The sequence below is a fragment of the Tenebrio molitor genome, chromosome 6, assembly GCF_963966145.1.
Source record: "Tenebrio molitor chromosome 6, icTenMoli1.1, whole genome shotgun sequence".
Classification (NCBI taxonomy): Eukaryota; Metazoa; Arthropoda; class Insecta; order Coleoptera; family Tenebrionidae; genus Tenebrio; species Tenebrio molitor.
The window spans coordinates 14,272,998-14,298,630 of NC_091051.1; the positions used below are offsets into that span (position 1 = coordinate 14,272,998).

At 33.5% G+C, this 25,633-nt stretch overlaps 2 protein-coding genes across 2 annotated transcripts; both read left to right on the forward strand.

The window, feature by feature from the left end:
- Positions 1-5,484: 5,484 nt before the first annotated feature.
- LOC138134084 (uncharacterized) lies at positions 5,485-13,894 on the forward strand. Its single transcript, XM_069052155.1, has 3 exons — positions 5,485-5,639; positions 12,644-12,785; positions 12,843-13,894. Exons 1-3 carry the CDS (start codon positions 5,631-5,633, stop codon positions 13,541-13,543), a joined length of 852 nt encoding a protein of 283 aa, XP_068908256.1. The 5' UTR covers positions 5,485-5,630; the 3' UTR covers positions 13,544-13,894.
- A 3,891-nt stretch (positions 13,895-17,785) lies between these two features.
- Positions 17,786-19,052, forward strand: LOC138134082 (uncharacterized). Its single transcript, XM_069052153.1, has 2 exons — positions 17,786-17,939; positions 17,997-19,052. Exons 1-2 carry the CDS (start codon positions 17,925-17,927, stop codon positions 18,924-18,926), a joined length of 945 nt encoding a protein of 314 aa, XP_068908254.1. The 5' UTR covers positions 17,786-17,924; the 3' UTR covers positions 18,927-19,052.
- Positions 19,053-25,633: the final 6,581 nt, after the last annotated feature.

Below are 25,633 nucleotides of genomic sequence, written 5' to 3' on the forward strand. Positions count from 1 at the left end.
TATAGATTACCATTTGAAAAATAAAAGTTTTCCATTGCCCATAAATAAAAATTATGTGCTCACTCAGGTTTGTAGTGTTTTTAGAGCCATTCCGTTTCCTGTATAATTTTTTTCATTTGGGTCATCAATAGCAAAGTTATAGCGTGGGTCGTTTTTTTAAGACAGCCTGTATTTAATTATACCTTATCCAGAAAGCAAATTAATCGAAAGTAAAATAACAAGACGGATATTTTTTTTTATTTATCAGATTTATCGGATAGATAGATTTTACGAAAACTTTTTGCTTTGACAATTTTAGGAGTTGAATTTGAGCATTTTTATTCTAGTCAGGTCCGAGAGCTTTAGCTCGAGGGTTTAATCTTTGAATAAAAATGCGCAAATATCAACGAGTAAAACTGTCTAAAGCAAAAATGTTTAAAAGTGAAAATTGGGAAATTTATCAGATATAAAAAATTAGGTCGTGTTATTTTTGGCAAGATTAATTCCAGAATACAAATTTTAACGTTAGGTAATTATTTATTTATAATACAGTAATTAAAAACACAATTATTAAAAACAATTTGAGAATTTGAGAGGAGTAGCATGCAATTTTAATCACTTTTGACAGATGACAGCGTAGTAGGACGTTTTTTCGCAATAAACATTTTTGATTGGATGGAAGCAAGCGCTCTGATTGGCTGAACACGCAGATTTGATGTACGTGGGAATTAATCAACATTAATTTAATCCTCAATGATATAATATGTATTATGAGGAGATTTGATTAAGGATTAAAAATCAGTGTGCACCAAGATTTTTTTTTTATTTTTAGAAAACATCTGTTACAGTATTGAGTTATAAATAAATAAGTTATGAAACTATACAGGCTGTTTGATAAAAAACGGCTCAACCCATAATTTTTTATTTATTATCCGATTTCAATGAACAAAAAAACCGAAGGTATGGTTTTTCATGCGCTACGAAGCAGCCATAAAATAATTTTTTTTTTGCGTTATTTTCAGTAGCTTACGATAGTCAACTTTTTTTTTTTAATGGACACATGTATTTTTTAGGCTCAGTCTGATAAAGTTTTTTTTTTTTAATCTAACGATGTATTAAAAGTTATCGTTTGGTCCATAGCTGACTGAAAAAAAAAAAATTTTTAATTGTGGTTCAGTTTATAATGAAATTTTCAAGTGTGCCGTGAAAAACAATTGGAATACAAATAGCAACAAATGTCAAGTGTGAGTTTGAAAATTTTCAGGTGCAATCTTGAAGAGTTTTATTATTATTTTCTTGAAAAACATGAATAATAATTATTATTATTATTATTTTTTCTATTAAATTTTTGTTTTTGACTAATTACGATTTTTATTACACTCGACCATAAAATAATAGTCAAATGACTGCTATCCTGCATGACTGACAATGTTGTTATTTTATACTTAAATAAAAAAAGTTTAAAAAAGCAGATGAAAATTTCTAAGTTGACGTTTATATGACATTTATCGTATTTTGTATTCCGATTGTTTTTCACGGCAATCTTAAAAATTTTATAATAAGCTGAACCACAAAAAATTGTTTTATTTTTTTTCAGTTAGCTATGAACCAAATGATAACTTTCAATACATCATTAGATTCAGAAAAAAAAACCTTACCAGACCAAGCCTTAAAAACTACATGTGTCCATTTAAAAAAAAAGTTGACTATCGTTAGCTATTGAAGATAAAGCCAAAAAAAACCATTTTATGGCTGTTTTGTAGCGCTTGAAAAACTATATCTTCGATTTTTTTGTTCATTGAAATCGGGTAATAAATAAAAAAGTTATGGGTTGAGGCGTTTTTCATCAAACAGCCTGTATAGCTGCACCAATTTATTTAAAATAAATATCTAGCCACTAGATATTATAACAGTTAATTATAGAAAGTAATGAACAACGGAAAAAAGTTTTATTTTCTTAATATTTTTTGTCGAGTTATTTAAATTTAATTGAATTTTTATAACGGGTGCAGTCGCCCTAGTATGACTTAATTAAAACTAATTCTTTTAATTAATGTAGATACTACTTTTGAGATGAAATGATGTAAATTTAAATAATCTCGAATTACGTTGCAAAAATCATAAATTAAAATTTATTTGTTATTAATTTTGTAATTCGTAAATTATTTTAATTAAAATTAAATGCGTTTTATGTATTCATTTTATGACTAACACATTAAAATTATTTGAAAGTAATTAATATAACAACCTCATTTCCTTTTTCTTGAGTAATTTAACCAGTTTATGTTAATATATCTTCACGATAAAAACTCTAAATGTAGATTTCCTTAAATTGTAAAATATTAGAATTACGAATGCTACACGATTCCAATATTTAGATGAAAGCGAAAATTTGAAAAAAAAATCTGTGTCCCTAATGAAAACAATTTTCGCAAAGACATGTGTCACTCCAAACCTATGGAACAATATTCTGCTAATGTAAGTTAGTTGAACCGAATATTCTCTTGAAAATTATATATTTTGATGTAATTTAGGTAAATTACAGTTGCTATGCTAGTTCGATTGAAAGTAAAAAAAGATATTGGGTGTTCATTTAAATTTATCCTCACAGTTGGCGTTGAAGAGTTGATTGTGAACGCACCACTCTTAAGTTTGTACACTAAAAACACAAACAACGCAGAAAGTGAGGTTAGATTGTGATCTGTAATACGTGGTGCGTTCACAATTGACTCTTCAACGCCTACATATATTTAATACATTTAAATGAACATCCGATATAATTTTGATTGTAGGAAAATAAAATATCCACTGATAATATGTTTTGATAAAGCTTTACAATTCCTTACACCATCATGATTACTATTTCACCTCAATATTTAAGTTTAAGTTTAATAAAACCGCATTAGATATTTGCATAAATATTTTTATATGATTTTAGTACACATATCAATTTACTAATCAGGCTGTTCTGCATTCGAACGCACAGATTAACATAAATATTTAGAATCCTTGAAGAAAAAAATATTTGTTTAATAAATGAAACCGATCGATATTAACGATTTTGATCAAAACTTTCACGTCTTCATGGCCATTCATAACTCAATTAGCCAATTTATTATTTAGAATAAGTAATATTTCTAATCGTAACAATATTTCGACAGATCAATTTCGGACAAGCAACGGGTCCAAACTAAAACTGGAATATTAATTAATTACGAATTGCCACCCAAGGAAATTATATACTATCTTCCGAAAACTAAATCTTAAAAATCAGAATTTAAGAATAATCGTGAAATTTGTCCTTCCACCTTGTTCAAAGCTAGGTTAGATAATTGAGATAATTATTATCACGATTACCAAGTCCATATTGATCTTATCATTAATTATTTTTTAGTGTCTCGGTCTTACTTCAAAGGATAATTGCTCGAACAGCAAAGCTATGACAATTATTGATAATAAACCGCATAAACGGTGTTATTATAATAATTTAAAATTTTAATAACCATTAACAATTAACAATAATTTTGGTTTATTCATAAAATTGTAATTGCGCACAAATAGGGAAATAAACACCGTTCCCTTTGTTTTGGCATGATGGGAGGCTATGATTTATTTGTTTATTTTTTTACTTTTTTATCGTTGGACACACTGTTTGATTGAATATAACATGTTGCTGAATTTCCCGCTTTGTCTGAGTATTCTTCTATTGCAAACTAGTAAAACTGACAACAATGTACTTACTAGACACTGACGCTGTTTATAACCTGAAACTTAGAAAAACAAAACCTAAATTAATAAATATCAGGAATTGACATGACGACTGTAGTCATGTCAAAAACTTTACGCATCTGGAGATACACCTATCCAGTGCAATTGTATGGTAACCTTGAAATTTTCCTAATGAAAAATTGTAGGTACTAGCCACTAGTTGCATTTACGTCAAAAAATTTCTCCTCGAATTTAATAATAATAGACTAACTTCGTGAATTCCATTTTAAATGTTTTTTTTGAACCAGCATTCAATTGAAAATGCACATATAATTTATTACTTTACAAATCCACAAAATATTATCAATAAGAAATCAAAATGCAACGTTGAAAAAATAATTAGGTTCAAATAACATAACCTCATAGTTCTAAAGCAAAACGACATTCCATCACAAAGCCTTTTGTTATTGGCTAAGAAGTGAACATGAATGGATTTTAGTCAGGATTTTATCTGATTTTGGTGACAAATGAATTAATTTATCACAACAATTAGTTCGTGGTTTGTTTATTGAGGAAATGAAATGAACCAATGACAAAACAATACATCATATGCTGTTTAAAGATTCTCCGACTAGAAACTTTTAAACGACATTACGACTACATATACGTTTTTATTAAGATGTCAGCTGGTACTCAAACAGCATTACTAACAAGTGATACCCACTAGAGTTGTCTCTTTAAACAATTTCTAATAATTTCTATTTATAAAAGTCAACGATTTAATTGTCAAACAGTTTTAACAATCTATTATTCAAGTTCCGAAGCATTATTTTCTGAAGAATTTAGCATACATATTTTTTCTTTCTTTATAAACATGATGACCATCTAGTTCTGCCAATAAATCTGACAACAGTTCATCTCATTTAATGCAGTTGTGTTTTTTTTGTGAATAATTAAAAATCCTTTCACATGTTCAGAATCATATTACTGACAGGTTTTCCCAAGAATGTCTCCAAGCTAACTGACAAAAATCCACACAAAAAATTTTCTATTTAAGGCAACGCTACACTTTCAGCCGTCAATTTGAAATATTTATAAGATTATAAAATAAGTTCAACATTCCAAAAATTTGTCTACCTAATGAATGGCCTTTAATTTAAAGTTTTTACGTAAGCACTCTTAATTATCTAAAATATTTAGTGCACGATATCTACGACAAACCATTTGACAATTCCCCCAAAATTACGATACTATGTCAGTTTTAATATTTACAGTCAACAGTTCCTGTAATCAATTCAAAAGAGACAATTAACGGCACTACGTAGAGAAACGCCAAATTTCTTGCCGTTATTAGAAGAAAGCTGCATAACTTGCCAATCACGATTTCATTTAAATAGGTTTTATGACCGTGACCGCACGTGACTAACGCTCTCAAAGATACACTTTTCTTAAAGCCGTTCAATTTTCCAATTGATCAGCGGGAGCACCATTACCAAATATGTGACCTTTCGACCGTAAATATCGCTACCTGCTCGTCCGCTTAAATAAATGATTGTGTCGTGTTAAGGTGAGACAACAGCTGGTGCCTCTCCTGCAACGCTCTTACGCAAAGCAAACAAAAAATCTTGCAGAGCACAAGACAAGCCTCGGGCCCGTCCGATCGCTTCCTGCATCCGAATTCTATTCTAATTGGCCTTATGCTGATTAATTAATCCGGGTAACCGGAAGAATCCGTGGCCACACGACTCGGGATTACTAACAAACAGGGTGGAGCGAGCGAAAGCGCTCGACGCCAACTTCGAGCAATGCCCTACCATTATAAACTACGACCACTGCACAAGTCTACTCTATACTCCACCGACAATTAGTGTAGATAAAAGTGAAGGGGTATATAAGCCTCTTCCAATTTGTAGTTGGACTATTTTGAAGTGTTAACAAGTGCAATGAAAACGGTAATCAACTTTATTGTGTCTCTCTTCTTTTTCTTCTTTTTTCGCAAAAACTCGAGTGCTCTTCCAGTGCTTCTAACCTGTGCTTGTGCCCTTTGCGTTTTCACGCTTCGCTTAGTCGAGTGGTTCTTTCGCAGTTAATATAATTACACGTGTTGTGGCCTCAATCGGCGGTGATTTTTCAGTAAAATTGTAAAAGTATCTCGAAGGCTTTTTACATTTTTTCATTCCGACGCTCGGTTCTTTCGGAAGTGATTAAGTCGGCCAGTTTTTCGATAAATCTGTCACGGGCAGGTTATTATATGCAGTTCTGCTGTCGCGCCGTATTTATTGCAATTGCACGGTTCAGGTTTCCTTATTGGATGAAATGGAAATTAATTGATCCAGTGTAAGGATTGTCGGGATCAAACGGAATGTTCGAAACCGAAAAAGATAAATTTCTTGTTCGATTTAATTATTTAGTACCTTCTCGTGTAAATGCTAACGTTTGGTTGTTTCTGTAATAGCACCTTTGAGAATCAAACGCTATTTCACGTTTAACGTTCATATTTGTAAATTATTAATAAATTGTTAATAAATCATTAGGTAAGAAACGTTCAAGGCGACAATACGGTATTTTAAAATAATTTCAATGATTTTACCGAGTAATATATCATGCGTTCAAATTAAATCCTGGGTTGAGTAGGCGTTGGAATAAGTAAACCTTTCAGAACAGTGTAAAGTTTGAATTTCCCGCCGTTTGACACGAATGACATTTGTTTATGTTTAATCGGCACATAATTGAACATGTCTGTTCTCAGCAAGGGTGCTCTTAGATATTTGCTTCAAGAATAGGAATCGTTAGTTGTTCTATTTTTAATCTAAAACATTGCAAAGAAAGAAAAATTGTTTCTAAATGTTAGGATAGCTGTCAACATGCTCCAATTAATTTACACTTTAAAAAAGCACAACAATTGACGGTTTCCAACGCCTTCCCAGCCCAGAATTTCATTTGAACGCGTGATATTATACGCATGTTCTACTTGAAAAAAATGTTTAATGAAATTTTCAGTTTCGTGAAAAGTCGTTAAACAGTCTGAATCATATTTTATATAGGTATTATGGACCAATAAATTAGATTTAAAAAATTACAAGAAAAATACAGACATGGAAAGTATATACATATGTACAAGTTGTCAAAATTATTAAATTTGTTGTTTTCGTTTCAGTAAAATTACAGAAATAAGAAATTTTAAAAATACGTTTGACTATATTTGAAAAAAATTAATTAAGTACATAGAGGGAGCAAGGTAACATTTGCTAATTTGTGTGACAGGAAATAGCAAAATACATCTAAAAACGATTGCTCTAATTGGGTTAAGGTTAAATTTTAGATTGTCAATCTGAATTATCAAAAAATATTACTCCAAAAATATAAATTTCTAAAATGTTGTTCTTGCAATAAGAACATTTATGTACTTCATTTCAATAAATCAATTTTGGGTGAAACCTATTGACAATGCAAGTAGTAGGTTAAGATGTATCGGGTGTTCATTTAAATTTCCGGTCAAAGTTAGCGTCGAAGAGTCGATTGTGAACACACCACTCGTGTAAAAACGTAAAATTTAAACAGCTGATCCGTGATCCGTAATCCGTAGTGTGTTCACAATCGACTCATCAACGCCAGCTCTGGCCGGAAATTTAAATGAACACCCGATTCTTCACTTAAAGTATTTTAAGGCAAATTTTAAAAAATGACAATTCAATAAGCATTGTGTTGGTGCCATTTTGAATTTGACCTTTTTTTTTAATTCATTTTGAAATTTTCACTAACTGAATTTTTATAAATAATTTTGTGAATTTGCAATTGATAGATATGTATTTTCAAGTGTTTGCATCAACTTGAGCAGTTAATTGCCAGTTTCTGCTTTGATTTTTTTTTAATATTTACTAATTTTGCAATCTATGGCCTCTGTGTGGCACAAAAAAATTAAATTAACATTCAAATTTAAATTAACACTTAATAGAATTCAATAACCAACATATGTTATCAACACCTTACACAGCACATTTGTAACTCCTGAGTCATAACTACTCCCTGAAAATCCATTCGGGACAGTAATTACCAAAAATTTTCCACAGCAAACAAAACTTTTTGTTCTTCGTATAAGACGCACGCATTAACCCACAAGGCCAATATTCCAAAGCGCAAATCGTCTAATTACAGAAAAAAGAACACATAACGAATCAAATTAAACATGGATATCTACTAATTAAGCCACACAATAGAAACTTTTTTATTAAAAGAAAATTGTGAATTCTTTACGATTTGAACATCGGCCTTGAACCGTTTCGTCTTGTCACAGTGACAAAAATGTTACAAAATTTATGGTACCTAGAAATTGGTAGTCTGCAAAAAGTGTAGACGTAATGGAACTAATAACTAGTATTCCGGTAAGCACTTTATGTAAGTAATAGTTGAAGCGTGTTCTTTTGGAATGATCGATAAAAAGTGACCATTTAATTATAGTTTCTCGAATTATGTTCATATTTCTACGGATAAGTGTGAAGAGAAAGACAGTTTCTCGTCACGATTCTCCTTTAATCAAAATCTTTGCGTTAATTAGCCCTGCATGAATGCAGAAATTATGTAAAACAATTTTCAGTGAGTGCATTTATAATGCGAAGTGCCAATGCGGAGTGAAATAAATACAAAAATTATTTCTAATTTAACGGTCCTCAAACAATTATCATTTTTTACTTTTACAAACAGCGAATAAAATCAACGAGTGAAACAATTCAATTTCTCGCAAAGATATGCAGACACTTTTACAGGATGTTGGAGTTGCTGAGAGTCACCGAAACGAACATGAATAAAAAGTGCAACAAGAGGAAAGAAACGAGTAGAAAGGAACATGATTTAAAACATGTAAACAAAAGGAATCCTAGGAATAAAGTGCTACAAGGTGAACATACCGATCGTTCTCGAGTAATTATTATAAATAAACAGATAAATAAACCTACGATAATAAATATAGGTCGTGTGTTTTGTAGGAGGAGATTGTCGATTTAATCGATTTGAATAGAAATTATAAATAAACTGAAAAACACTTGTGCAGAGGATAAATGTCGTGTAGGAGTATCGATGCAGAAATCGTCGATATTGCCGATTTGTTTCCGTTATTTGGGTTATCACCTTCAAGACTTGAACTTTAAAGTAAAAGTAACTCATCTCTCAAGTTCACAACGACGAGTCGGAATTTTGGCCTATTGACACATCGCTTAATCACTGTAAAATCCACGAATTAAGTGTTTCTAGAAAATCCACCGCAAATTAATACATCGCCTCAACTCCTAATTAAAATCCATTTTGTAATTAAAAATAATTAAACGCAGCAAAGTGTTACATTTAAATGACACACGTTTACTTTTACTTGTGGTTTCTTAACAATCAGTACTCTGTTCGGTGGCAATTTGCAACAATTGATGTTGGTCAATTGATCCCGAAATTGTTGCGCTTTTGTATTGCATTTACTTTCATTCCTGCTTGATCTGTATTCCTAATACGGCTCATTGCAGTCGCGTAAGTGCATTCAATCACATGCAGCGATTCACGTACAGATTAGGAAAATGTGAAGGATTGCACGGTGGTGGTCTTGTCAAGTGATTTTTCACGAACGAACTTGAACCAGTTTTTATTGGCGAAGATCAATAGTTCAATGTTCGCGATCTTGATAGTAAAAAATAGTAACAAATATTAATTGCTTGTTTCCTTAGTGAGAGTTTTTTTTTTCATTTTGCCGGCAGCTTTCTCACTGTTTTTTATTCAAACTCATTTATCAGTAAAAGCGATCGGATTTTTTGTTGACATAACTACTCGTATCATTATAATTCACTCATTCATGTAATTTACTTACTGCTACATAATGTACTTTTCTGAGTCGTGAAATTAACATACATCTTAAACCAACGTATAATAAATGTGTAATTATCACATTCCACAAAAATTAATTGGTGTAAATTTTTTATAAACTCTAGAACTAGTTTTCTGTTTCATTGTTGCACTCTCTAATCGTTTGATTTCGTCAAAAATAATCTAATTATCGCGGTTATTGAATCAAAATGCCTGAAATTTCTATTGTAGCTCATTTCGTAACAATTAATGAAATACGTATTTTTTTATTTATTTGAATTGTTATGGGAAATGAAATATTTAAAATTGTAACTTTTGTAAAAAAGAAAAGTGCTTTCCGATCATTAAACCAGACGATTTGCCATGGAAAACAATAGATACTGAGTGATATTTCCTTTCAGCTCACAAATTACTTAATTTGTGACCCAATTCGATGAAAAGTTATATACTCACCGTAAACCATTATTGCGTTGCTTACAAATTATGGTTCCAACTTGCATACGATTACGCTATCGATTACCATTCAATGATACAATTCCTTTTCTCACGCATATTATTGTCATATCACAACACAATAACTTGGATCAATGTCTGAAGTAGATGAGATAAGAGGACAAAAAAATGTAACCATAATGGTCAAGGAAAACCAAGTCGAAAATAATAGAATTTTTTCACAAATCATTTTGCTTTGAATAGATAATGGAACCTTCGAATTGCTCTCGAAGTCGTAATTTGGATTTTTTTTTTTTGTTGCAAGAGTAAAATCGTGATACGGCACCGTGACAATGCAATAACAAAGAAGAAGCCTAATAAATAAGCATAAATTACAAATTGTATTGTATAATTTTAAAGGTGTGACTAGAAGTATTTTATTTGCTCAGGTTGTAGCAGCAAGGTGACAACCAAGCTACTTTCGATATCTGCTTAAACCTAATTTAATTAGCCATTAGAAGTATCATCTACTTGAATTCATGATTTGTCACTATTTAAAAATTCTAGTATTTTATAAAAACTCTTCTAGAAGTATCGGGTGTTCATTTAAATTTATCCTGAAAGTAGGCGTTGAAGAGTCGATTGTGAACGCACCACGGATAACGGATCACGCAAGGCACCCAAACTATACCTTAATTTTGATGGTTGTGTAAATTTTGAAAATGTGAATGTTAGATTTACCGACAAAACATTCAAGAAGTTTTAAAAATCAGAAAAATGGAATAGAACGAGGTTTTAATTAATAAAAAATAGAAAATAAATAAATAAAAACTATGAACTTAATATTTTATCATCACTCATATTGACAAATTGTAAATAACTTTGACAATTTCATCATTCATATGTGACAATTTCAATAAAGCATGATTTAGAGTAATTTTTTTATGACAGAAAAATGATCGCAATAGTACAGTCACAGCCATGGAATTTCGCCAGTCGTCGTCATTCCACTGACATTAGCTGTAAAACAGGTTTTACATATTTATAACCCAACATTGGAATTTTTGACATGGATGCCAAAAACGTTACTGGTGGCATTTTGATTTTTATTGTGCGTGACAGAATTTCTGTCACAAAAATTTTCAATGCCAGTCATAGTGACAATAAAGCTTAGGCTACACAAGTTTTTTCGAATTGGGTGATTTATAATTGATTTCATATAAATGTTCATCAAGTGAGCTGTGCATTTGTAAAAGCACCTTTAATTTAGTTACATTACAAAAGTCACATTTATGAAGGTCATGTCCAATAAATCTTTACTTGGTAAAAATACAAAGACAAAAACAAATAAGAATTACTTTAATTTAATCAGTAAAAAGACGTAATATTGCTTTTGAAATCAGCAATGTTAAAATGAACAAAAACTAAAAAATTAGTCAAATCGGGTTCGCGCAGAGCAAGCAACTTTGAAAGTTAAAGTCACTAGCTTTAGCTTTACTACCAACAGAAAATCAGATTTTCATGGCTTGCTTAGATGCACATTTATATGAAATTGAGTATATGTGGCAACTCTCTAGATAGGATAGATTTCTTCGATGGTTCATAATCGCGCAATTTTGAAAATTGTCAAGTCAGTGTGCAATGGTATAAAAAAATCAAATGCACGCATATGAAATGTCATACAAATGTCAACTATACACCACCCACACAGTTGCCACATAGATTTACGTACATAGTTGCCATACTTATCCACAATCATTTCGATTTTGAATCACCCAATATTAACAAAATCTGGAAGATCTTGCATAAAACCGTCAAAAATGAGCTAACAGCAAAATAAAAATATGTCAGTGAGGGTACAATTGTAAAAAATCAGGTTTAGTTCTTTGTGTTTAAAGGATTTTTGGTTTTGAAACTGCCGTATTTTTTAAAAATGGACGATCAAGAGGGGCTATGAAAACCAAAAGCATCAGAAACGTGTGGCACACTCTTACATAACCTAACTTTGATATTGTGATTTATAGTGCTATGTCATGAACTCATGACCCTAAGTACGAAACGGTAACTCGGTCAAATGTTGATAACAATTACTCATTCATCTATGAACCGATCTCAAACTAAAACAATTTTTTATATTCGTTGGGGGGGTTTGGGGCAACCATCCAATGACATTTACGGGTGGATTATTCAAATGAGGCCATATGTTTTTAAATCCTTTGTTCTTCGCTGACGTCTTTGATAATATTTTTTTGGAACATAATATTTTTTTGGTTATATGCTTTGATATATGTACTTATTTACTTTTTTCTGTAGTAGAAATAAGATGGTAGCAAAAACAACCAACTGCGTAAAAATCAGTTTTAGATCTAACATTAAAGCATCTACATTCTATGACTTTAAAAAGTGAATATAAATTAGTCAAGGACTAATTTCTAGAAGTCATCATACATAGTTCTTAAAAGTAGAAATGATGACTTCAAAACTCCTTTTTTGAAAATATAACTTGGCTTCTTTCTGTAAAGCTGAAAAGTATATTTTTATTTACACTTTTTCGCTATTTGATCACCTTCTGTCTTGTGGAAAAGAGAAAAATAAATTAATAAATTAAACTTTTCTAGATCTTCTGTTTCCTGACTAAGCAAGGGTGCTACTTGATTAGATAATAAATTGCTAATATTTTCAGCAACTGATAGCTCTCGTAGCTCTGATCGGCCTGCAAGCATCAGAGGGGGCCAGAATCTCAAAATCCAAGCGAGGTTTCGATGCTGTCACCCTCGGCCACGGTTACTCAGACGACTTGACCCTTTCGCCCTCAGGATGGAAAGGTGCTAACATACCTTTATCAAGACCACACAATTACCATTACCTTCCATTTGACGTAGTGAACACCGGTGACTACAACTTACAAGTTGACCTGCCACCACCGCGCCACCTCCCACCTCCACAAATTGCCATCATTCAATCCAACTCTCTCGACAAACCGGTAATGGAAGGCCAAGAGTACATCCCTCCCCAATCAATCGGTGCCGCAGTACTGCCGCGTATGCCGATTCCAGCCACCCCGGTGAACGCCGCAGCTGCAAACATACCGGCTTCCAGAGGCGCAGTTTTCCTCGGGTCTGGATCACTCGGTGTTGTCGATCTTGGAAATGGGGCGTACGCTTTGGGCTCGGGTTCCATCGGGTACTCTGGCAGTCGCTCCAGACCCAGGCCAACCGCGAAAGTTCCTGTTTTTCCCCCGATACAAGCTGCTCCCAATCTAATCCCAGCTGCGGTTCCCAGTCCTGCTCCTGCTCAGCCAATACCACCGATCGGCTTGGTTCCTGGTAGCATTGACTTCAACCATCCTCTGCTGAACGTTCCGCAAGTTCCACAAGTTGATCAAAATGGATATGAGTACTTGCCGCCTAACAGAATCGGCTTTGGCACGCCTAATCCTCCAAGACCTATTAGGACCAGACAACAATTCGCTACTCCCACGGCTTTGCAATTGCAACCTCAAGGCCCCCAGTTCACTGATAATATACAGTTTACTGTACCTTTTGGTCACTCAGCTTCGGGTGGTTTCCCCGTTCTAGCCTAATTGTGTACACGTAGTAATTTATTTGTAAAAAGTAAGCATTTTCACCAAGTTGGAGTGTTTTTGGTGGATTTAGTGAGTTAATGGTAGAAAATCAAAAAGACTTTGCAATTTGTGAGCTCCAAAGGTGTGAACCAAATAGGTTAGATTTACCACTGTTAAAATACATCCTAGATTATATCTTACATTGTAAAATGATTATTTATTTTTGTAGAAACTTGTATAGTCACTGTTGCCAGATTGTATAATAATATAGCGACGGTTTTGTAACTTTCCTCCGAGTTTTAACATGTTTTTGTACATTATGTAATCGAAATTTTCCAAAATATAAATAAACGAAGCTTTATTTTAGTATCGTTTAGTATTATATGGAAACGTTAAAATAATACCGCCTCCAGGAGAACCCGGTTTGTCATCGATTATGAAACCGGCTGGGAGGGTCATGAGTCATGACAATGAACTCGCCATGTCTTAATAAAAATCGAACGAAAGTAACATCCAAGAAAGAAAGTAAATGTGCCCGACTTTTAGGACAGGTTGCTCCTTACTTCCTACTCCTTTGTGATAATGATTTATGCTGAACGTGTCACTTGATGCAAATAAGCTGGTTTCATAAATAAGAGTAGTTCTTGCATTTCCTTATGAGAAACGTTCGATAGCTTGTTTCATTTTTAATCACGAGAAAAAGTACATTTACAAAAAAAAATCTTAAGAAAAATAACTGAAATAATAAGAAAAGGGAGATTTTCACGATGACGTTAATGGAGAAGAAGATATCTTGCACAATTTGAATAAAAAAAATCTACATCTCTTAAAATGTTTAGCTGTTTTGAAAAATATTTTACCTGTAGGTATCCAGACTTGAATCCCATAGAAGATTTGAGATGAGAGTTTTTGTAACCTCCATGGTTTAATAAAAAATTAAATTATATTAATAAAGAAATTGCCAGTGTCATTTGCCACGGGATAAATAATTATTTACATTAAAGTACGGTAGGGGTATTTTACAGCGCAAAAACTAGGTTTCCGGCATGAGGCGAAGCCGAGGCCTGTATTAGGTTTTTCGGCTGACCAAAAATGTTTTATTTTGAACTTTTGCAGATTTTTATGAAATAACAAATGTCAAGCTTTTTGACATACAGAGCTGCCAACCCGATAGGTTGTATTTTCATAATTATGATTATTTCCTAGTCAATAACAAATTAAAAAAAACATTTATCGGAAAAATAATACAGGGTAATTCAAATAAGAATACAAATTTACCTGAGGGCCATAGGCAGCCAAAAATACGTCTACCAATACCACGTTGATAACTTATTAAATAAAATATTTTTATCCACAATTACCTTATAATTGAAGTTTTATCCACACTTATGAACCGTATAAAGTAACACTTTATCCACTAGTGGAATAATGAAAAAATACAATCTTAAATCAATCGAACAGGATCACTTTCTTCCATTTTCACCAACTTACACAGCGTTTTGTACAAATGGAGTCGATAAACAATCAAAAATAAATTGCGACTATTCAACACCTCCCATGTTTTTTAGTTAATTTCAATGATTTTTGAGGTGACATCCGCTGTCAGAGTGTAATGTCAAATCATTTTTTGATGACATGAGATGAAATTTTGGCGATTGTGATTTTAAATCGCTGTAATTGTGGATAAAACGTTGTATTGCATTCGTGTTTTAGTCGCATTTTATCCACTTAAGAATATTAAACGCTCGTGCGTTCGCACTCGCGATTAAAAATTCTTGCGTGGATAAAATGCTATCTAAAACACTTATACAAAAAATAACTATTTTCAATCAAAGAAATAATGGCATCACAACACTGACATCCTGTCATGTTAATACGTCAAAATTAAAACAACAATGATTAGAGGAAAATAATTTCAAACAGTTTATTAAATAGATAAGTAGGTAAGTACTACTAACTACTATTATGTATTGTTCAAATTTCTTGCCGTTCTTTCGAAATGGCCAGTTTTTTCGTAATTTAAAGCCCAGTAAAACGTGAAATGTCATGAAAACGTCAAAATTTTAAGTAGCTTGATTACATAATATAAATATCGCAAAGACATCCCTGATTGATGATTTTTGGGTTGTGAACTGCCCTCAGGTAAATTAGTATTCTTATCTGAATAATCCTGTATGTACTGTCGCGAGCAATAAATTTTGATCGTCAAGGGACGCAACGGAAAGTGCTCTAATGTGAAACGGGCATAACTCTAATAAACTCTGTTTGTCTTGTTTTGTCAAGATCTTGTCATGTTTTTGGAAATCCCAACTGGGATGCCATCCTAGCTTCTGACACATGCGTCTCTATCAGCGAAATAATTTTTACTTTGTTAAAATACGATATTGGGGCCATAATTTTGAATGTTTAGAATAAAATTTTGACAATTTTTTTTATTGACGTTTTATTGACATGGGCCGTAATTAATCAGGCAAATTTTAATTTGTGACGGTAACGGGAAATCTCAAAATGACCTTCACGACCAAGATTTAATGCTCGCGACTGTACATGTAAAATATTTTTTTACCTCAGCAGCAGAAAGAAATTTGACTAAGAAAATTAGATGAGTGTAATTAATTTGAAAATAATTAAAAGAGATCTATGAACTTGGCTTGCAGTCAGCCCCCTAGCCATTAAACGTTAGAACGTTTTAATTAAAATCTCAAATAGTAACTGATAATTATAAATTAGAACTAGACCAGTAATTAGTCAATCGAACTTTTAATAAGTAATAATAGACTGTAAGAGACTGTAGACGAGAAGGAGGCACCCCGAACCCGTTAAATTCAATCAATTCTTAAAATAATATTTTTAGTAGCGGCGCGGCCAATCGCTGATCAAATTATTAATCATCCCTGAATTATTGAATAAATGAGTGGGTGCAAACGTGGGAACTGAAAGTATTATATCCATTAATTAAAATAAAATCAAATATTTTTTGGGACCAAGGAAAAGCTTGCATAATTAAGTACCCACTAATAATTAATTCAGTATGTTGAAAGAAAATCTGGAGTTTCTCTAAATCCAGAACGTCAACACTATTATTTCAGATTGATGCAAGAATTGCCGAACGAGCAAATTTATTATGACAAACTAAAATTTGAACGTTGACATTAAAAAGAAGCTTTATTGACAGAAGCAGACCATCGGACAGAAATGCGACACATTTGCATAAATCAAAAATGCAATAACTTGATTTTTGATAAATTAGAGAAATCGGTGCAGAAAGTTCAAAATATTTCGCATGCTGAAAACACTAAATTTTTAACGAACTGCAACAAAACTAACTGACAATTATTACTTACGTAATAGACGTTTACTACCAATTAAAATTGATAGAATAAAATCAGTCGTCTAGTTTGCAAAATAAATAGAAACTGCTTCTAGAGAGACATCTAATGACCAAGCTAGCATTCACTTATCTGGCAGGAAAAGTGGCAGGTGGAAGCACTTTCCAAGCGTTTGCGGTGGTAAAGTAATTCTCTACAATCTCCAGCCAAATATTTCAAATAAAGTGTTTGTAAACATTTGCACAAGAAGACAAAGGATGTTATTGTAATTTCACTTAAAATAATTTCAATAACATTTTTCTTAGAAAATTTTTAAATGATTTAAAGAGTTCTTTGTCTGGAAGTGTTAATTTGGTTCGTTAAATATTTCCAAAGGTTTGCGTTGTGCAACTAGGATAATTGTGTGAACCTAGTGATTTCTTTGAAAACTGTCTTTGACCATGTTGCCAATAAACTTTACAAATTATTGCATCGGACTGTTGTTTAAAATGATAAGGAACTGGTTCAGGATTTGCATGTTAACGACTTGGTCATCTTGTAAATATTTCAGCCTTAGAAAGTTATTTTGTTTAATAGAAAAATCGCACAAAAGTGTTAAATCTTGCAATGTCGTTATGTCTTGGGGGTTTCTCTTAATAGCCATAAATTGGATCGCGCACGTAGCGATTGAAGGTTTCGATGAAAATGTTGGGAAACACCGATAATTAAGTCCCATGCCTGTTACTTTTGGAATTCCACTGATTGCCACTGAAAAGTGTATCATTGTGTGACATTTGAAACTGTTATGTAGGTACCGTAGGTGATGGAGCTGGCGTGACCAATATTCTTAGTACACGCCCTCTCAACAAATGTGTCGTCTGTGGTTATCTTCCGGTCCCACGTGCTGAACCGGTGTTGCGTAAGCCTGAAAGTAGTCCATCTTTCGGGAGTACTCTGTAGAAAGGCAACTCGTTTGTGCATATGAGCCATCAGCCCCCCTCAACACGCGTACTTTATGATTTCTATCTCCTATAAAAGCTTTGGACGTTCGTTTAATCGACACCAGTCTTCGGCTGTCCTCTAAACAAAGCATGATGAAGACCACCGTAAGTACTTACCCGTTTCAGGCGAGTTTCAGTTTCAGTACCTCACGTTCTTTACAGGTGTTTGTCGTCCTTTTCTGCATCTCCGCCGCCCTTGCCGAGGAGAAGAAGACCACGAAACGTGGTGTCTACGGAGAATCTCTGGCATTGGGTGTTGGGAGTGTGGGTCTGGGCCACGGTGGCATCGGTTTGGGCCATGGACTGTCGTCTGGAGTACTTCTAGGATCGGGTGGTCACTCCGGTGGGCTCATCTCGTCCGGCGGCTACGGCTTGGGAGGCGGCTACGGTCTGGGAGGCGGCTACGCCACCTCTCTAGGATCAGGAATAGGATTAGGATCAGGAGTCGGTCTGGGATCGGGAATCGGTCTGGGATCGGGGGTTGGACTGGGACACATCAATCTAGGATCGTCGGTTTCTCGACACATCACAGTAACAAACAGAGTGGGAATTCCTGTCCCGCAGCCGTATCCAGTCACGGTCCACAAGAACGTCCCAGTGCCGGTGCCGCATCCAGTGCCAGTCCCGGTGGACCGACCCTATCCAGTTCATGTTCCCAAGCCCTACCCTGTGCCAGTAGTAAAACACATCCCATATCCAGTCGACAAGCCGTACCCTGTCCCGGTGAAAGTCCCATACAAGGTTGCCGTCCCGTATCCCGTCAAAGTACCAGTGCCTAAACCTGTGGCCGTTCCTGTGCACAAACCAGTACCAGTGCCAGTCGCTGATCCAGTGTACGTCAAGAAACCAGTGCCTGTTTTGATCGGACACGGTCATGACATCGGCTCGTCTATTGGAAGCATCGGAATCGGAGGAATCGGTCTTGGAGGAATCGGACATGGTATCTCTCTGGATGGTGGATACGGTGGTGGATATGGCGGCGGATATGGCGGCGGATATGGAATCGGCCACGGTATCGGACTGAGTTCCGGAATTTCGCTAGGGTCCCACGGGTACGGTTTGGGTTCGGGTTCTAGTTTGAAATCGTGGTAAACTTCTGTGATGTTTAGTCATTTCATTCATTTATAAATATGCCATATAGTTACACGATAGAAACTAGTCTCGTTGTGGTTTCATGTATTTTGCATTTTCGCATAATAAAGTTATTTTTATAAAATACATATGTAGTTTATTTCGTTACAAAATTGTATAGTGTGCAGTACAATATACCGTTCCTCCAGAACCACCCATGTTGAGGAAGCTTAATTCTTATTTAAACTGGTTCGTAATTTATTGCCTCCACTTTCACTAGATGGTGCTCGTGCGGCGCTCTGATCTTTGATAAATCCACTTTGGAAAGTCCATATTTAATTGTGTTGGGCAATGTTTACATTCGTGAAACGTGTTACTACTTGTTCATTCATTTTTATGATTTTTGATAAGTTTGGTCCCACAAAAGCGGTTTCGCACTTTTACAGAACAGGAAATATCAGTTTCAGTAAATTATGTGACAGGAGTGAAAATACATTTAATGAAGACATTTCAACGTTTAATTGCTACCTTTTCATCTTATCTACATGTTGATAAGTTAATTTCTTAAACCAGTTAAAATGTTAAAATCGTACAAATTTAAACAGACAGTTTAGAAAAGCGACGTCAGGAAAAAAATGTTCTAGTTTTATCGATTCTGATGCAAATATTACAAAACTTGACAACATTCCCATTATGTGACTGTGATTGCAATAAAATTCCCCTTGTTGCATTTATCTCGTCTTACCTATTTGTAACTTGTAACTTGTGTAAAACCTATATTACATAATTATTGTAAAATCGATCACTAATCGCATTAAATGAAACACAAGAACATTTTTCTAAGAGGCTTATTAATATTTATAAAGACTGATTCACTCAACTTTCTTTTACTGGATGAGTGAGATTTTTGGCGATAATTTATGAACGTCGTCTCGTGGATAAAGGCAGCGTACCACATTCACAACAGGAATTGTACATTTCGACAGCTTAAAAGAGCAATTTGATGTTTTAAATGATAATGAGAAATAACGAAAGTGATTCTGACATCGTTAAATTAAAATATATTGTGCGACAGGACAATATTGTGCAACTATACTTCTGGTTTCTTAATTTTTTTAAAAATAGCGATGATTGTTCCGAGTTTCACTTACTTTTCGGACGTTCAACGTTTACAATAACAATAATATACACCTAATTGAACCAGCACGTTAGTGGCCAATGGATATATAAAACTCAAGTATGTCTTCATAATGTTGCAGCAATTGAGATACATTTTATAAATACATAGCTATATGGTAAATTATTTGGTGAAACCGGTAACTTAAAAAAAACAGGAAGTAGCAAACCAACGAAACGAACACCTGGCAGTGTTGAAAATGTGAGTCATGTAAAGAATGGTGACCCCCAAGGTTTTTAAGATGTCATGTCAGAAAAGTGTTAAGAAGCATCTGATCCTGTATCTGTGTAAAATGCAGATGTTCCAAGAACTTCGGACACCAGATGATGAAAAGAAGATTACTTATTGTCACTGGTGCAATCAGATAATGAACAATGATCTCGTGGATTTATCCTACCTCAGCGATGAAGCTTGGTTTCATCTCGTATATGAACTCAGAAAATATGCGGATGTGGAATACAGAAAATCTCAATTTTTTTAAAGATTTGCCATTACATTCCAAAATTTTCTCTGAAGTAGGTATCTATAACAGCGATGTGGTATCAAAACATTTTGGAAGAATTCATTACTCAGTATCACTCCGTTGAGTTACAAGGTTAGAATATAGTATTCAATAGATAACGTAGTAGTAAACATTGTATGGAATGAATCAGTCTTAAAAAGGCTAAATAAAACTGCTGGGTGGCGAAAATGTCAACATCACATCACAAATACATTCAATAAATGATTCTGAGACATGCTGAGTCATCATTAAACAGAAACTGGATGGATGTAGTGAGAAAGATTTGCTATACTTAATGGATATCTGAATTGATCACGTTGATCTGGATTAGGGCGTCAAAACTTGGAACACAGGTAGAAAATCTTGTGCAGGCACCTCAGAAGAAAAATTATTGTTTTTTGGTTTATTGAGCGGACACGTTTGATTGAAGAGTATGAAATTATTTTTCAAAACAGATATTGCCATAAATGAAGAATGGACAAGGAAAACTTAAATTGTGCAAATCCCGAGGAATTCCCTTAGCTAATGAAAGTAATTTTGGAGCAATGTACGATTAACCCTATTAAAAAATTAGTAAAAATTACGAAACTTTAGGGTTACATTCCCTTTATACATATATACATATAAGGCTTCAAACGTGTGCAATCAATTTTCCCGTATCACTTCATTAATAGCCGCTTGCACCGTCGTAGTTTAAAATTTAGAAGAGCTTAAAACCTTGGTTACAATTATTGAAATCGTAGCAACAATTGTTTTTTAGCTTGGTTTAAAAATAAGGAATGTCGGTGCAAACGGCCATCGGAGCCATAAAATTTAAAAAATTGATTTTGACCAAAATTTAAAAAAAAAAATCCGTGCACACTCATAATTCACAATTAATTCAAAGAACATATTTATGAAATTCGTATCAAAAGAAAATGATTAGTTTTTGAATTATTCCAATTTTAATATTAACACCGAAAAATGATCAAGATTTACAACTGCAGTGTCATAAATAAATACTTTATTGTTGGGAAACATCTGTTGAGAATTTTTCCAGTAATTCTTTAGTCCCTTTAAGGTACCATAAATAACCCATGTCAACCTCTATTGTGGAAGTGACCGCCCAATTTAATATGGAATTCCATTTATTTCAAAGACCGGTAATGCTTTCATGATTTAAATGACATCAAATTTTTCCTAAATGTTTGAAAGGACTCTCAGTGCCAAATTATGTAAATTAATCTAGCGGTTATTGAATTAAAACGAAATATTTATTCGTTTCATTAAAAAAATTGAAATTTTTACAGAATGTTCTACAGGCATACATAATCATTCCTGAACTTTTTGAGAATTTTAAATCGATTAGAAGTGTGTGTTTTCGCTTGGGCGGTAAAACTTGAATCACCCTGTACAGTTAATTTCAAAATTATAGAGTACACCTAATTTTCTACAGTGTGAAATGCGCTTACATTTTTGTCAATGATCAATGTCAATTTTGACAATCCAAATGCCTAATCTAACCCAAAACGCGAAAGTGCTCATTCTTTCCAAATTAGAAGAAGGGTGGTCGATCCGGAGGGTTGCCCAGTATTATAATATCGGGAAGAGCAGCGTGCAGAGGATAAAACAGGCAATATTATGGTGTTCTAAATATCAGCGACGTTTTATGTTGTCAAACTTACTTAACCTACAGGGTGTCCCCAAAAAAGAAGACGAGTCCATAAGTCCGTTATTTACCGGAAGATTTTAATTATCTGTACACCAAATTAAATAGTTGTTAATAGACTACAAAATGGCCTAATAAATTCAAGTATAGCCCCATGGGCTTCAAGGGTAAACTGTCAAAATATTTTTTTTCAAATGGGATTACATATTTTTTTTAGTAATTCTGATAGAGATTTTTATTCTGAAAACAACAATGTATCACAAGTATACACTTAAATACCAAGAATTTCACCAAAAAAATGTAAAAAAACGCTACTATCGTCTATGTTCCATTTTGCGCTAAACATTGGCGGCATATCTGCGCTATCCCACATGTTATTATTTGTCATTTGTTTTTCCAGCTACCTTAATTTGGTTCTTACATTGTAAACGCAATGTATTTTGATAGCTTTTCGCTTGGTCTCGTCATTTGTTTCAAAAGTTAGTGTAATTTTTTTTATGTGAAGTTATACTTGTGATACATTGTTGTTTTCAGAATTAAAATTTCTATCAGAATTACTAAAAAAAAGTATGTAATCCCATTTGAAAAAAAATATTTTCATAGTTTAGTCTTGAAGCCCTTGGAGCTATACGTGAATTTATTAAGCCGTTTTGTAGCCTATTAACAACCATTTAATTTGACGTACAGATAATTAAAATCCTCCGATAAATAAGGGAGCTCGTCTTTTTTTTTGGGGGGCATTCTGTATATAAAAAATATGACGTTCAAATTTCAAAAAGGCATCTTTACATGTGGAAAAAACTAATAAATCGACTTCTTGATTTTTCAGGTGTACTCTATAATTTTGAAATTAACTGTACATACCTACACACTTGTCAGATCTTAGGTACCCTTAGGTTTATTTCCAAAATTATTGCATCATTATGTAGTAGTGAATAGTGTATTTTAATGTCTTAGGTTTCTATGTAGAAAAATAAAACTTTTCTTTGTCTTTCAATACTACTACGCTATGTTACCAGGTTACTACTGCGACTACTACAATAAATAATGAACCGCCTTCGTAAAGCTACCTACATCACGTCGTACAACACATGATAAAATTCAATTTGTTCGACAGTTTTAAGAGAGCTCCATTTTCTAAATTTTATTGATGATATTACACTTTCATCAAGATCTAACTGTAAAATAATTGATCGTCATATGCGATTTGTAGTACTTTACTAAATTTTAAGATCCGGTTACTTCTCACATTTAAATCTTGCTATGAGAAACTAAAAATAGTAAAGGAAGTTTCAATACTGACCATTCATCTAATTACATTGATACTAAAAATCATATAAGTATTGTTTGTTGCTGTTTCCTCAGTTTTTATTTGCGTAATTCAATACTTCGTTTTTATAGTGTAGGAGTCTCATCAGTGGCTTTAATGTCAGTTTACAGAAAATGTAAATTTTGCCTATTGTACAGGTCATTTCACGAGTGATAATGAGCAAAATGCAACTCACAATACATTTGCAAAGTTAACGTGGATACAGTATCTAATCTCAACAAGAAATTATTTCCTAGGATTCGAACTTTTAGGGAAATTACGTATGTAACGAGAATTTTCATAAGTAATTTTGAATGCCTAAGGAATTGAGAGATTCTTTGCGCAAGTCCAAATAAATGTGCCGTCCGAAACCAAAACTGATTGTGAAACGAAAAAACATCGATTAGTTGCATTCAACTGTTGCAAGGAATTCGCTGCCTTACATTTTTGTAATGGTTACGATATCTTTTTTTTATCACCAGAAACCACATAGTCTTCAACCTAACCAAATTTATGGCAACCTGGTAACGAATATCCCTAAATCCTAGGGAGTAATTTGTTGTTGACATTACTATATTTGTTTTTTTATTTAAAAAACATAAAAGCGAAAATATTCGTAAAATCTTTTCTTTAAAAAAGGAACGACTTGTTTGAATTCTTTTCTAAGCTTAACGTGAAAAATATGATCGTTATTCCGAACTTTTTAATGATAATACAGGGTTGGTAGAACACACTAATTTGTATAGTAGGTTGCCTCGTTGCCATTTAAAACAATAGTTTGAATTTTTTCCCCCCGCAAAAGTTACTCGTGACGTCATAATGCACTAAACTTTTACTAAAGAGTCGATCACGCATTAAGTGTTTCCTCACTAGAATAAAAACCAAAAAACCACCCAATAAACCCCACGAAGCTTATAAACCTTGAGTTCTATTCGAACACTCAAAATTTCTTTACCGACATTTGTTTGTTTAGAGCTTCTCCAGCTGTGGACATTTAGTTGGCAATACTAGGGTGATAAATATTGAAATATTCCTAGCTTGTGCAATATAATCTGTATTTTTTCACAAATTATTTTATATTATAGTCGTCCAAGAACGTTATACTGCAGGTTCACCCATTAGAAGATTAACCAGGTTCCAAAGAAGCAAATGATGAACGTAAATAAAAGATCTATAAGTTTTGTAAAGCCACTCTGCGTTTAAAAAGAGTGCGAATGGTACCAAGTATGTAGTTTCTTTTGGACTAAGGCCCGGTATTTCAGTCGTGGGTTAAACCAAATAAAAATGGTTAACTATTAAATTACCTGGTTAGGGGTATTTCGGTGTCGGGTTGGTTCTAATCAAGGTAAAATTTAACTGGAAAGTTAACCCAGGGGATAGGGGTGGGTTAACCTGCTTTTTCTCGGTTAGACATGCGCATTACTCGTGCCAAAAGTGCGGTGCAGAATTATTTATTTTTCTGTTTTGGCAAGTTTAATATTAAATTAGCACTTATAACGGCTATTTCGCATTTTGAAGGGGCGCCAAATGAAAGTTTGAAAATGGACAGTCGTCGAAGATCCAAAAATTAGAGTTTGATATAAGCATTGTATTTACATTAAAATGTTAATTGTGAAATTCAATTCACGGTCTAAGTTGTTCCAAAAGCAGTGGTAGATTTTCAAGACACACTGAAATTAATTCTATTATCAACCGGTCTTTGACTTCTATTCATGTTAATTCAACTTTAGAACCAAACGGTCTATCTCGTGATGACGGAAAACGCCCTGATGGGATGACTATAATACCGTGGAATAAAGGTCAACCTTTGGTTTGGGACGTTACTGTCGTAGATACACTTGCAGACAGTTACGTATTGAAAACATCTGAAGTCTCAGGTTTTGCCGCTGAAATGGCTTGCAAACGCAAACATAACAAATATCGTTCAATTATTTCGTCAAACTACATATTTAAAGGTTTAGCCTTTGAAACCTTAGGCCCTTGGTGCAAAGAAACAATAGATTTTATTAATGTCATCGGAGACCGACTTATCGCGGAATCAGGGGATTCAAAATCTAAGAAATTCCTTTTTGAGAGGATTTCCCTTGCCATT